At 42.2% G+C, this 14,551-nt stretch overlaps 1 protein-coding gene across 2 annotated transcripts in view; it reads right to left on the reverse strand.

The window, feature by feature from the left end:
• The window catches only part of LOC138491649 (uncharacterized), a 197,892-nt gene that overhangs the window by 41,651 nt on the left and 141,690 nt on the right, over positions 1 to 14,551 (reverse strand). For both annotated transcript variants that reach the window (XM_069618285.1, XM_069618284.1), the window contains one exon: positions 2,019 to 2,167. In XM_069618285.1, coding sequence (XP_069474386.1) covers positions 2,019 to 2,167 — 149 coding nt within the window. The remainder of the gene's footprint in view (positions 1 to 2,018; positions 2,168 to 14,551) is intronic.

The following is a 14,551-nucleotide window of genomic DNA, read 5'->3' on the forward strand; positions in this document are numbered from 1 at the left end:
GTCCCCAGGTACCTTTGCTGGGACAGTCTCTTGGCATCCCCGGAGACTGCTCTGCTGTGGCAGGAGAGCAGGTTAAAAGGTCACATGTGTATCCCTGAACACAGCTTCTGGAACACTAAGTTCCATCAGCCATGGGTGGCATTTTAACTGTCAGCACCTCTGGGTCAAATTCTTATAATTATGTACCCCAGCAGCCTGGTGGCATGTTAATATGCAACTGCAAGCCATATCTGGTTATGACATGGTAGCACTGAGATTTCACAGTTTTAAGCCCAATTGGATGTTATATTGTTGCCAACTTGGTGAGGTGACTGATTCGTGACAGGGTCGGGTGTGTATCAGCCTCCTGGTCTGGCTGCATCACAATAACCATGCAGAAGTTTTCTGGAGAAGCTTCTCCTTTAATCCCCCTGTGGAAGGTCGGCACCTTCTTCCAAGACACAGTAATTCTCCTCGGATGGTCCCCTGGGACAGGTGCCTCAACACCAGTCCTGGCATGACAATGGCACTCACACATCAGGGGTGCTGATTACTCGATACCTTTTGAAGCAGGCAGACAGAGGAAGGGGGTGGGGTTAGTGGAATTAGTGAAGCCCAGAGAAGAGGTTTAGTCCAGAGAGTATTTCAGCCTAGAGTTAGAACAGCCTAGATTGAATCCCTGACAACAAGCATGCTTGGAACCAACCCACTGTTGCCTTTTTCCTCTAAAAGGAGGGAGGGGCTTAGCTTATTTAACCTTTATACTTCAAGGCAGGAAGGATGTCTGTTGGGGAAACACTCAATTCTAAAGTCCTCTGCCTTGGAAGTGAGACGGAAAGCTCCAGGGAAGAGATATGCTCTTCTCCATAGCCATCCCAAGGGTACATTTCAGGTGAAACCGCTCTGTAGACAAGGCCTATTGCAACTGAGGCACTGCCACCCAAGGCCCTTCCACTGGCGGTGACAGCAGGGTGGATGTTTGCAGGAGAAGTTACTTTGGAGAGAGGAGCTGGCACCCAAGTGATGGGGGAGAAGCTGAAGTAGAATGAAAGAAGAGTGGGAAAGGAGACCAAAGATGGTAAATATCAGGAGGGAGCGAGGGGTGAATATTAGCAGCTGGGGAGATGGAAATATCAGGAGCTTGGGAGAGGTGAATATCAAGAAGGGCAGAGAGGTGAACATATGGATCTGGAGGGTGGTGAATATTAATACGTGGAGAGAAGTGAACAATATGAGCTCAAGAGAGGTGAATATGAGGAAGTGAGCAACAGGAGGGAGAAGCGGGTGCCTGAAGTAGTGAAGAATGTGAAAGAGTCAGGAAGATGTTAGAGCGTAATGGTTGGGGGAAGACAGGCACCCAAATGGTGAAGAAGATGAGAAATACTGTAAAAAATAGTGGGCGAAATCACCGACCTGATGTGGCTAAGAAAGGAAAAGAAATTAGAAGAGAGAGGCTGAAAGTTCCAAAAACAATTGCTAAGGGTAATGGACAGTTTAAGACTCAAATGAAATCACAAGAAGCAGACATGGTAGACGACAATGTAATTGGTCAGTTTGACAGCTTCATCGCCGGTCCACTAAAGGTGCTGAGAACAAAGAGGAGATAGGGAAATAAGGCCCCCAGGCAAAAGGACTTGCTTGTCGAGTCTAGGAGCCAGGACCTCAGTGGTGAGTGCTCTAGGCAAAGCAATCCCCCCAAAATCCCCATTTGTCCCATATCTTCAAAGTGTTTGATACCAAGGGTACAATTTGCCATGGTTATTTTCATACAACTGATGCCATAATTATTTTCAAATTAATTTGTGCATTGAGCCTTAAAATAACATTTGATCAATTGCAAGCTTTTAACTCTGTTGGACATAAGAAGATTATGCTGTAGATATATACTTTAGGGTTCGGTCTTATGTAATAACGTTAGATACCGTCTTATCTTTGACAGTCAATTTTCTTGAACAAAAACTAATGGCACTTATAGCTATAAAGTACCTTGGAATATTTAAGTATTTCTTTATATGTCTATTCACCTACAAAAGCCTTACCTTCGAGCATTTGTCTTGCAATGTCATTTCTGGCTTCTGAACTCTTGGCCCGGTGGCGGGATCCCAGTTCCTGTGCATACTCTGCAATTGGTGTGATGAGCTCCAAAGCCCCGGAACATTGCAAATTGTTGCCGTTTAGGTACATCTCTCTGTGATGAAATTATAAATGCTTTTCTTTACCAATTATTTGCTCTACTTACAAACAATGGAACAAACAAAAACTGTATGGGTAATTTTTCTGTCACATCAGGTTTCATAAATGTGTTAGGTAGTGAGGCTGGTGTAACTGAAGCTTATATTAGGGGTGCAGTTTAATCGGAGGGCTCTCACTGAGTGAGGTCCTGAAGTAACTTGTTAGAGAGTGCCTCCAAATTGTGCCCTGAATGAAAAAGGGGTAATCTGATAAACGTTTCTGAGTTCGAATCAACAGTGAAGATGGGATCGCTAATGTAAAAACCTTGCCAAAGGGAACGTCTGGTGGATGGGCAGAAGTGGACTGGGTGTCTGGGACTTTGGTGTACAACCGGTAATGAAGAACCAGTTGGCCCGGTTGATGTCCACCTTCTCTCCTCACTTCCAGTGTTATGCTGATGACACATAGCTCTCCTTTAAGCTTCCGTCCCCCTCCTCCTCTCCTTCCTCTCTCATTCCTGACTGTCTGTCTGTTTTGAAGCGTGGTGTGCTGCCAATGATCTCTGCTTTAATGCCAGTAAGACAGACATTCTTATTGTTGGGACACCTGCTCCTTGTTTCCCCCCACTCTCTGGCCACCCTTCTTGAAGCCCCTCCCCTCAATCTCTTGTGAGGCAAAACACCTTGGGGTCATCTTTGACTCCTCTCTCTTTCTCTCCACACATCTCGGACCTTGCCAAGAAGTCCAATTTTCAGCTCCACCTCCTTAGAGGCATTCTCCCTTACCACGCCTTCCCCCAGAAGCTCAATGGGCCTCATTACAAGTGTGGCGGTCCGGAAATAAGGGTGCCGGTAACACCGTACCACCACACTTTCCGGACCGCCACACTACAACTCTGACCTGCCCGGGTGCAACGGCCCGGTTGACAGAGTTGTCACAGAAGCACCGGCACCATGAGCAATGGTGTCAGTGACTTCATGGGAATGGGACTTACTTTCCACCGCCTGATATCCCGGGCCGCCGGGACTTGTAATGTCCCGATGGCACCAGGAGCTCAGGTGGCAGAAACGATTTTACGAGACGGGTGGGTTACCGCCGGACTCATAATGAGGCCCAATGTCTCCAAAGCTCTGGTTCTCTCTAGGCTGTACTACTGCATCAGCCACTTCCCCAATCTGCCTCTTTCCTCCCTTCGCCCCCTTTAACTAATCCAAAATAGGGCTGGAAGATTTATCCTTGGCCTCAAGCCCAGGGACTGCATCTCTCCAGCCCTAAAATCTCCCCACTGGCTCCCGGTGACTCAAGACCCTTTGCATCACCCTTCAACCCCTCCCATCCTGCCCCCTATTCCTCCCTCCCTTGCACTTATCACCTTTGTCTGCACTTGCAGGGTAGGATGGACCCCCACCCCATTTGTTGTCTTGTGGCCTCTGGAAACGCCTTTGTATATGCACCATACAAATGCCCAATAAATAAAATAAACCAATACGAAATAACTGAAACAAATGAAACAAATGAAATACATTCACATGGAAACAAGGTTCTTGGAGGCCCATGTGCAAACAAGAATGACTGCAAACCCAAGGACATGATTACTTGCACGAAGGAATGTAGGTCGGAGCTTTTTTGGGTAAAAAATAATTGGCAGAATACAATGCAAAGTAAGTTCAAATAATATGCAGCATGGTGGGATAACATGCGCAGTAAATGCAAAGGAGAATAAGAACAACAAAACAGAATAATTTGCAAGGTAATTGCAAATGATATACTGCAAGGCAGAATAACAACAGCCTACCTTGACAATGCTCAAAATGATGTGAAAGTAGTATTTACACAGTTAATGGGGAAAACTTTAAATCAGGTTGATACAGGTGGAATAAATGCACAGTTCAAAATACGCAGGTGATATTCTGTATACAGAGGCAACTGAAAGTGTTCAAAGGAAATACTGCACACTTTAACTTCACATACAAAATCATTGTTAGAACAGCACACTGAATTATTTCAAAATGGGCACTATGTGTCACTGTTAACTATAAACTGTGTTATACTTTTTTCACAAGGAAAACAAAGCTTACAAACATATGTACCCTAGAGAAGCTGTGTTGGGGATCTGATTAACTTTATATACAATTTCAAAAGCATACAATGACCAAGTGAGCCCACCTCTTATTATTCACCTACAGCTTGAATACTGATGCTGAGGACCTTGGGCTTGTTTGCAATAATGTAACTTATTTATTAGAGACACATGGGGGTTGTCGAAAAGTATTTAAGGGGGGACTAGTGGTCGGGTCAATAGCTAAGGTACTCAAGGCAAGTCCAGACTCTGGGTGTAAGGGGGTGTAAGGCAGGTAAGGCAGGTGTGAGCAGCGCTCTACGGCAAGCAGGGAAGGAATTTAGGGAGACCCTAGCAATTGGGACACCCCTTCTTTCTCCTCTGATCTTCTGACCCTGCAGCCAGCAGGGTGCAGCGAAGGGCAGCTTAAGCAAACGTCCCTCTCCGTACAGTTGCAGGGACGGGAGGGTTCTGGTTCACAGGATAGGCAGCTGTAGCAGTAGTGTCACAGATCTTCTCTCGTGCTCCTCTTTGGTCCTCGCACTTCTGAGCTAGAGCAGCTCTCTCATAGTCAGAGGTGTGCTGCGGCACAGCAGCAGACACAGCTACCTCAGATGTGTTGCCACCAGTGGAGTAATTTTGCTGAAAATGTTGGGGGGACATGACATCTGAAGAAAAGGTGCCCCCAGCCAAATTAATGGGGACAAAACGGTGTGCCATGAAAGTTGGGGGGACAACACCCCTGTCCCCCCCTAAAATTACGCCCATGGTTGCCACAACAGCAATGAAGTCTGGGCGAAGGATAGTATAGGACACAGGGTAAACAACCAGGCCTCAGAGCAAGGCCTAGCTCAAAGCACAACTGTGTTTGGAAATTGGTGCAGCCTTCCTGAACCTCTTACCCACTGAACCTGTCTTTGGCATGTTCCAAATTCTGTATCCAGCTGAAATATCCCCAACAGAAAGACAGTCATTATAGAAGGCCGCCGGGAAAAGACTGTCTCATTAATAATTCACAATTATACAAAACACCAAGAAGGTTATGATGGGTTTAAAAAGGTTTGAAAAAACTCTTTCACCTGAACTGTTAAAGTAGGAAAGTTCATTTGAGCCAAGTCACACATTCTACAATGCCACCTAGTAGCCATCGCTGGAAGTTCACCTCCAGTTCTAAGCCTCAACAGCAAGGCATTGTAGGTATGCAAATTAACTCAAATGCAAACCTTTTTCTCCAGGAAATTGTCTGTCTGAGGGCAGCGCTATTTTATACATAGCTTAATCAACCCAAGACAGACATATTGCAAGACTGTCAGGATTATATTGCATGATGATCCCTAATAAGGGTGAAACCAGGTACGCAGTTTTCTTGGCATCCTTGTCGTTGGAGCATTTGGATATGTTTTCACAACATCAAGAAAGTTATGGTGGGTTTAAAAAGGTTTGAAAAAAACTCTTTCGCTTGAACTGTTAAAGTAGGAAAGTTCATTTGAGCCATGTCACACATTCCACAACGCCACCTAGTAGCCATCGCTGGTAGTTCACCTCAAGTTCAGAGCCAAAACAGCAAGGCACATTGGGTATGCAAATTAACTCAAATGCAAATCTTTTTCTCCAGGACATTGTCTTTGTCTATGAGGGCAGCACTATTTTATACATAGCTTAATAAACCCAAGACAGACATTTTGCAAGGCTGTCACGACAACTACATACCTGGTTTCACCCTTATTAGCAGATATAGGATCACTTATGGGAGCTTCAGTACAAATAAGCTCCTCCGTCAATCAAATCACAGGTGGTACCATCATTCTTTCAAAGGAAATCCGACAAAAATGCACAAACTTGGATGTTGGAACCCATTAAGGGTTTCTTCAAATTCACAAAATGTAAAGCGCAACACTATGGTGTAAACATGAAACAGTATATGCAGCTAAGAACAAAGGAAACAATAAAGTACAATAAACATCTAACGTGTGGAAGCACGTTCACCATTAATGTGATTAAATGTGGATGCACCAAATGGTATATTGGCAGCACATAATTAATGGCCAAATTACGAATTCTACAACATATTCAGGCAATAAAAAGTAAGGTTATGAGTTACCCCTTTGCTAAACATTTTCACGATGAACATCAGGGTGATCTGACAACATTCAGATATTTTGTGATGAATAACATCCTAGATCACCCACAGGATGGAGACAAAGAGAAAAAGCTATGTCAAGTAGAAGCCCTATATATTGTGGACTAAATACCAAAACACCAAATGGCCATAATTCTGACAAAGAATTGTACACATTCCTGGACGGATAACAAAGAATGAACAAAAAATGTAAAATTAAAATGCAAAGGGGCCTTAAAATCACATATGCAGACAAAGATGATAGCGAACATACTGCCATTCTCTGGAGAATCCAAGAAAACAACTCTGGTGATAAACAGTAGTGAAAAAATGAACGATACACAATTTGGGTGTACACAAATGTGTGTTGATGTACAAGAAACGATTGGTGAAAAATAATACAAGGCGCACATTGATATACACCTATTTTACATGAAAGAAAAAATAAAGTAGAAACACCGGGTGAGACACAATGAAATAACAGGAATGGTTAAGAATTTAAAAGATGTGAAACAAAGAGAAAAGAGACAAATTACAGAATTAAAAACGTGACCCAATTCAAAAGAATAATTCCGGTTTGACATTCGATCAACATAACACACTTTACCCCATGAATGAATGTAGTGGATGAACAACAATGAGGGCAATGAGAAATATTGACAAGGTAAATAGATAAATAAGGCACAATGCACTTTCGTGGTCGAAGGTACAGTAATAACCCAAAGGAATGTGATTAGATGCACTGAGATGGGATACTTGTAATGTACTATGCACTTTATTGCCCCAAGAAAACAAACAACAATGATGCAAAGAGTAAATAATCCAAGTATGGACAAAATACATACAAAAGGCAAAAGGTACATTCAAGGTTGAAGGTATTCTGATTAACAAATTGAAGCACTGTGCATTTATTTATTTATTTATTTGAATTTGTAAAGCACCAAACTGCCCTTGGGCATCGTGGCACTGTTAAGAAGGCTTACTTAGTTGCATAAGTGCATTAGAAGGCATACATACATACATGTTGCTTCACACAATTCGAATTGTATGCATCACAACAAACAAAAATAAAAAATTGTAAAAACTATACTTTAGAAGGATTCACCTCCTAATAAAATGATGCAAGATCCGTAAATGTGGTATAAAGATTCAGCATAAAGCACTTTATTTAATAAGAAGAACATTGTAGTTGGACAACAACATTAATTTACAAGATATTGAATGACAATTGAATTAGTTGAAAAGGCATGATACACTTTGAAAGCAACAGGCACTTTAAACAGCATACACTGAAATGACACCTGCACTATGCACTTTACTGATATGAGGGAACCAATGGTAACCATGCCAATGGAATGAGGAAAAATAACTCAAAGAGGCACGAACAAAAAAGGAAAAAATGCCAAGCTCTCTAGCTTTGAATGAAGGAATCTGAACACAATGTTAGACACTTCGGTACGCGGAACACACTCTAAACAATTAACAAATATGGGCTGAAATTTGGGATATGCCAAAAAACGAAATTTAAAAAAGGAAAACGACTTGAATTCTCAGTAAGAATAAAGTAACTGCTGTTGAAAAACAATGTTAAAGAAACCAGGAACATTCAAAGATGGTGCCCATATTTGTGATGAAAAACAACAGTATTCGAAATGAGACTCTTTCCCTTGCAAGCATCTAATTCACCAATAAAAAGAACTCTCACACTGGTCACACACACAACTCTGAAGTAGCCATTTGGCGAAACGCCTCCGTTATTTTTATTCTGTTTTACACTGGCTGTCTGCCGATATGGGATTTAACAATTAAAGAAGTAACTTTTTTGGAACACAGTACGTGTGTGAATGTGATCTTCTTTTACTATAATAGCAAATCCGGGAGTGCGTGGCACAAAACAAAGGTTTTTTTTTGTTTATTTTCTTACTGTTGTGGCTCAGAACTGGAAGTGAACTTTCAGCGATGGCTAACAGGTGGCTTTGTGGAATGTGTGACTTGGCTCAAATGGACTTTCCTATTTTCACATTTCAGGTGTAAGGTTTTTTTTCAAACCTTTTAAACCCACCATAACTTTCTTGGTGTTGTGAAAACATGGCCAAATGCTCCAACCACAAGGCTGCCAGGACTATACTACACTGATGATCCCTAATAAGGGTGAAACCAGGCATGTAGTTGTCCTGGCAGCCTTGCAAATGTCTGTGTTGGGTTAATTAAGCTATGTATAAAGTAGCACTGCCCTCTTAGACAAAGACGATTTCCTGGAGAAAAAGGTTTGCATTCGAGCTAATTTGCATACCCACAATGCCTTGCTGTTGTGACTCAGAACTGGCTTTGAGCTTTCAGCGATGGCTACTAGGTGGGGTTGTGGAATGTGTAACTTGGCTCAAATGGACTTTCCTATTTTCACTTTTCAGGTGAAAGGATTTTTTTCAAACCTTTTTAAGCCCACCGTAACTTTCTTAGTGTTGCCAAAACCTGGCCAAATGCTCCCAAAACAAGGCTGTCAAGACTATACTGCACTGATGATCCATAATAACTGTGAAACCAGGTAGGCAGTTGTCCTGACAGCCTTGCAAATGTCTGTTTTGGGTTGATTAAGCTATGGATAAAAAAAACACTGACCTCTTAGACAAAGACAATTTCCTGGAGAAAAAAGGTTTGCATTTGAGCTAATTTTCATACCCATAATGCCTTGCTGTTGTGACTCAGAACTGTTGTGGAATGTGTGACTTGGCTCAAATGGACTTTCCTATTTTCATATTTCAGGTGAACGTTTTTTTTTCCCAAACCTTTTTAAATTCACCATAACTTTCTTGGTGCTGTGAAAACATGGCCAAATGCTCCAAACACAAGGATGTCAGGACTATACTACACTGATGATCCCTAATAAGGGTGAACCAAGTATCTAGCTGTCCTGGCAGCCTTGTAAATGTTGTCTTGAATTGATTAAGCTATGTATAAAGTAGCACTGCCTTCTTAGACAAAGACAATTTCCTGGAGAAAAAAGTTTGCTCAGAACTGGAGGTGAGCTTCCAGCGATGGCTACTAAGTGGCATTGTGGAATGTGTGACTTGGCTCAAATGGACTTTCCTATTTATAGATATATTACAGGGTGTGCGGTAGCAGCCCTGTAGTTATGGTTAAATTGCTCAACCCACAGGAAGAGCACTTTTTGGGTGGGTATTACTCCGCCCAGCTGGATGCATCCTTACAAAACTTTGCAAAGATTATTATTATTATTATGTATGCGCAACCAAGTTTGCCCGGGGGCATATGGGCGCAGATCCTGTGAAGTTTGGTGAGGGTTCGTGCAGGGGGTGCAAAGTTATAGGGGGGTCCCAAAACTTGTGTTTTTTCCATAGATGCAATGGAAAAAATAGTTTGCTCATGCCTACAGCCCAAACCGCTGGACGGATTTTCACTAAATGTGCAGCAGGAGAGGTGGCTTTGTCCTGAAAGTGTGGTTTTGTAAATTTGGTGTAAATCTGTACAGTAGATTTTTTGAAAACGACCAAAAAGTAGGTAAAAATAAATCAGTGATATATGGGTTCAGTCCGTTGATTCACTTCCCTGTTCGCTCCAAGGATGGGCCTCCAATTGGTGGAGAGGCCGACGTGAGGTCCATGGATTGGTCATTAAAAAATGCGAGGTGTGTCAGATTTTTGTAAACGCCCACCAGGTTGGATTTGCGGACATCTGCCGGTGTCCGCTAACATTGCGGTAAAAGCATATTAGAAAACACAACATTTCACTTGTCAAACTAATGAAACAATCTCCGGGGAGGTATGGGGTGATGAGGATAGGATGGGATATAGTCATAAAACCCCCAAAAACGGGTGTTCTTTCAACTCTGATGTCCGCGAACTGTGTGGATGTCCAGGGCAGTCCTATGATGTTCGCAAACATCTAAAATGTTCGGGGACATATTTGCCTATTTCTGCATTACAAGGGTGGTGAAACTGGTGAAACTCCGTTTTTGGAGAGCTTATAACTTTGGCGTCACTCAATGAAACTGCTGTTTTGTCAAGAGGGAAGACAATTACAGGGGGGGATCCCAAAATATTTTAAATGTGGGCCATTTGACGAATCTACACAAAAGTTTGTAAAACATTTTAGGTCTAGATGTATATGTTTTTGCAAGGTTTGGTGGGATTTTGTCAAGAGAGGCAAAAATTAGAGGGGAGTCTAAAAATATTGTAAAGAGTAATAAATGTGGGGCCATTTGACAAATATGCACAGACGTTTGGAAAATCATTTTAGATCTAGATATAAATGTTATTGCAAAATTTGGTGGTATTTTGTCAAGAGGGGGCTAAATTAGAGTGGGGTCTCAAAAATGTTAGATGGCTTATACCTTTGTTGCTGTTCGACGAATGTGGACAAACGTTTTCAGAAATATTAGAGAACCCAACCTTGAATGTTTGTGCAATGTCTGAATGGGTTTTGTCATGTGGGGGCTAAGACTATTGTATGTATGTACATTTGAACACTTTTGAAAAAATAAAACATGGCGGATTTCCAGCAAACCCGTGTAGCATTGGAAAGGACCTGAAAGCATGGTTTTGCAAATGTGTCTGTGTTTTTTATTTTTTGACAAGTGTCATACTGTAGGTAAAAAAAAATAATATAACTTGGTGACTGACATGAACCTGTGGACATGGCCAGATTGTCCGGTCATCGCATAAGGTCATGCCCCGGACAATCTGGCTATTGGCCATGACCACGAGGGATGGGCAATGTGATAGAAAGTGCCCATGTCCACCAGTGACCGGCTTTGTGGTAAAGTTTTTTGAAATTAGGATAGGTTTGAAAGGGAAAAAAATGTGCTCGTGCTAATATGGTCATGGTTCTCTCTTCAAGGGAAGAGGGGCTCTGTACGGAGCCCCCCCGTCCCTTTACATGGTGGCCATCGTCGGAATGGATTGTCCTTCCTACAGTGGGATGTCGTGTGCATCCCAGTGTAGGGAGAAAAATCCTTTTTTTTTGCACCCAGGTTACTGCTTTGGCAACCCAGTATGCTAAGGTCCTTCATCCCTAATTGCAGGGGCTGGAAAAGGGGATAACAGTCAAGAGCCCTTGTTATCTGCCCTCGCTTCACTTGGGCCAATAACCTGGGCCGGCGGGCCATTAACCCCGTTCCAGTCCCTGGAATGGGCGATGAATGCCACATTATTCCCATTAGCTTAATGCAAAATGCTAAGGGAAATGTTGGAAAATCTTATTGAGTCTATGTACTTTACTGAGAAATGTAAACTAGTTGAAGTCTATAAGACTTTTTTTTGTGCTATTTTTTAACTGTGAAAGATGCTTCCTAAAGGAACCTTTTTTTGTTGTTTTTTGATATTTTCTTTTTGCAGGAGAGGATAGACGTAGGGTGAGGATGGAAATGAATGACGAGGCACCAAGCGCTAATATCGAGGGAAAGGTGGACGGGGGAAGATGTTGCGCATGTGTTACATCTAATGTAGAGGGCAGTGTTTCTCATGCTCTTTATTACAGCTTCAAAAGCGCTTCGAAATTGCTCTGCCTGCAGATTGGTGTGTTGCAGTGTATACAGAGGACTGTTGTGTTTGAAAGATGTGGATCAACAGCCTCTTTATCGCTTGCAAGGTAGCTGGTGGGATTTTTTGTCCCACAGAAGTAGGCTGTGTGGTTACAGTACTAGATGAGGAAGATGAGGTGGAGGAAGACAACTTACTACTTGCTAAGAAAGGAACAGCCTTTCTGAGAGCATTGCAGTGGTTGGATTGGGTGTGGCGGCGCATGGAGGTGGTCCCGTAGGAGTACTGTCCAGGTAGACCGCGACTGAGTACAAAGCTGCACTCCATGTATTTCACTTTGTGAGCTTTAGCCTTTGATACATTCCCAACAGTGGTAAAGAACTGCCACTCCCATGATTCTCTCTGGGTGCTAGAGGTAGGCACTTCCTCTACCTCATCTTCTTGGTCCTCTTCATTGTCTTTGGAAGTACAGCACTTTGTTGTTCTGCAGGTCCTCCAGCTGGTGGTGGTGGTGGCTCTTGGGGATGAGGGATGGCAATAGTTGATGCCATTTTGAAGATAAATAGCAGTGTTGCTAATATTCTTCCAAGTATGTGCTCTGTACTACATTGTTAATGGATAATGAGTAAGAATAGGCGTAGGAGCTGTGCAAGGGGTACATTTTGATCTTCAAAGTTCCTAGATCAGCCGAAAGTGCATTGCCGAACTGTCCATGAATCACGGACCTGATTGCGAAGTGCAGACGCCTTCGTGGACACTGTTATCATGCCACGTGCGAGCGGTTGGTCACGTGACACTGTCTTGAAGGTCCGCGATGGCGTCAGAAGTTCACGGACGTCGACTGTCGCAAAACCAGTGGAAAAAGTTGCAAAAAGTGTATAGAAGTGTTCACAATGATGATGATGCTAGAAGGAGGAAATGGAGTTTTAAGGTGAAACTTTGTAAATTAAACACAAATGTTGCTATATTGGAGTAAGTATGATATTAGCAGGTTGTAAGAAATGCACTGGTAAAAACCCATGAAATTCACTGAAAAAACATTGTTAAAGGGACATTATGGTTCAGTTGCACAAATAAAAACCTATGAAATTCACTGAGAAAACTTTGTTAAAGGGACGTTATGGTTAAGTTGCACTAATACACACTCATGAAATTCAATGAAAAAAACTTTGTTAAAGGGACGTTATGGTTACAAGGAAAACCGAAAAACCTCAGAAATTCGCTAGTTTTGGTATGCTAAGCAACCATAACTCGCACCACCACCGTGCACTGCTAAAACTAACAGCCAGGATATCAAAGATGATATCACAAATGTCCCTTCAATAACGTTTTTTCATTGAATATATATATATATATATATTTGTATGAATTGTGGAATGTGTGTAGTAGCAAGATATGTTTTAATATATTGAAATGAAATTGCAAAAAAATGAGTGTGTTAATGGAATAAAACATGTATTGTAATAAGATGCTGTGGGAAATGTTTAATGGTGTTTAGCTGAAAAGTAATAAAATAGACTGCACAATACAATAGGCCTCTTTTGTGTTTGGAGAGTATTTAGAAAGACCACATGATGCAGCAACAGGCTCCTATGGAAGAAGCAAGACAGGCATACCGAACCAGACGTCGCTAGGAAAAGGCAGTGGCGATGACGCCATCATTTTCGTGTTTCGTTTTGTATTGTGCCCCGCATTACATGTAATGGAAGCGGTCGACACCCCTGCAGTGCCCGGACCCATTATACATTAAAGGGGAGCGGAGGACATCCCTGCAACCCCAGCTCCCCTTGAACATATAATTGGACTCTGCGCCTTTGTGTAACGAGACAGCTTTTTCCCAGTGACCTTCTGTAATGACTGTCTTTTTGTTGGGGACATTTTCACTGGATACAGATTTTGGAACATGCCCAATACAGGTACAGTGAGTAAGAGGTTCGGAAAGGCTGCACCAATTACCAAACACATCATGAGGGTGCAATACCTATACATTTTCAGCTCAAAGCATACAACTGGAAAGTTTGTTAAAAAACCTTGGCACTGCTATTAAAATAATATAAATCCCAACATGGGTAAAAGAGCTTCACAATTCTTTATGATAAAATAAAGTAAATGAATTAAAACATCCACTCATGCCTGGTGCACAACCATGACAGTATCGGGTTAGAGGAGGGGGCATCCTCCTTTTCTTCCGGGTGCCAGGAAGTATGAAAAACAACTCAATGTTAAGTAAAGGAGAAGAACAGGTGGCATTAAAAATGGTTTGCAACATAAGGAATCCATTTGAGCTAAAAAAAACAAGCAAACAAAGAGCAGTGCCCGGTCAGAAGAGGTGCCATCCTCCTCCCGGTACCAGGAAGTGTGAAACCCAACTCTATGTTAAATATAGGAGAATGACAGGTTGCAGAAAGAATGGTGTGCAACCTACCCTCAGAATTACATTTGAGGTAATAAGCAAAGTTTGCAAGGTATGAGTTGGGTTTTAAGAATCCACTCTAATTAAAACTTCAGTCAGATAACATTGTGATAACTACTTTGATCATGGATGTGGCAACGCTCATGAACTGAACTCTGTTTGCAGTAAGCTGCAGGAGCATTTTGGATGCTGCAAAATGTATTGTACAATTACATATTGGTATTGTATGTTGAATAAATACAAGGGGCCAGACGACCACAAGGCCACTGGTGCTAGGAAGTTGTGTACCAGTGCCAGATAATTTTGCAGGT

This window comes from Ambystoma mexicanum, chromosome 10 (assembly GCF_040938575.1).
Source record: "Ambystoma mexicanum isolate Mex_15411 chromosome 10, UKY_AmexF1_1, whole genome shotgun sequence".
Classification (NCBI taxonomy): domain Eukaryota; kingdom Metazoa; phylum Chordata; class Amphibia; order Caudata; family Ambystomatidae; genus Ambystoma; species Ambystoma mexicanum.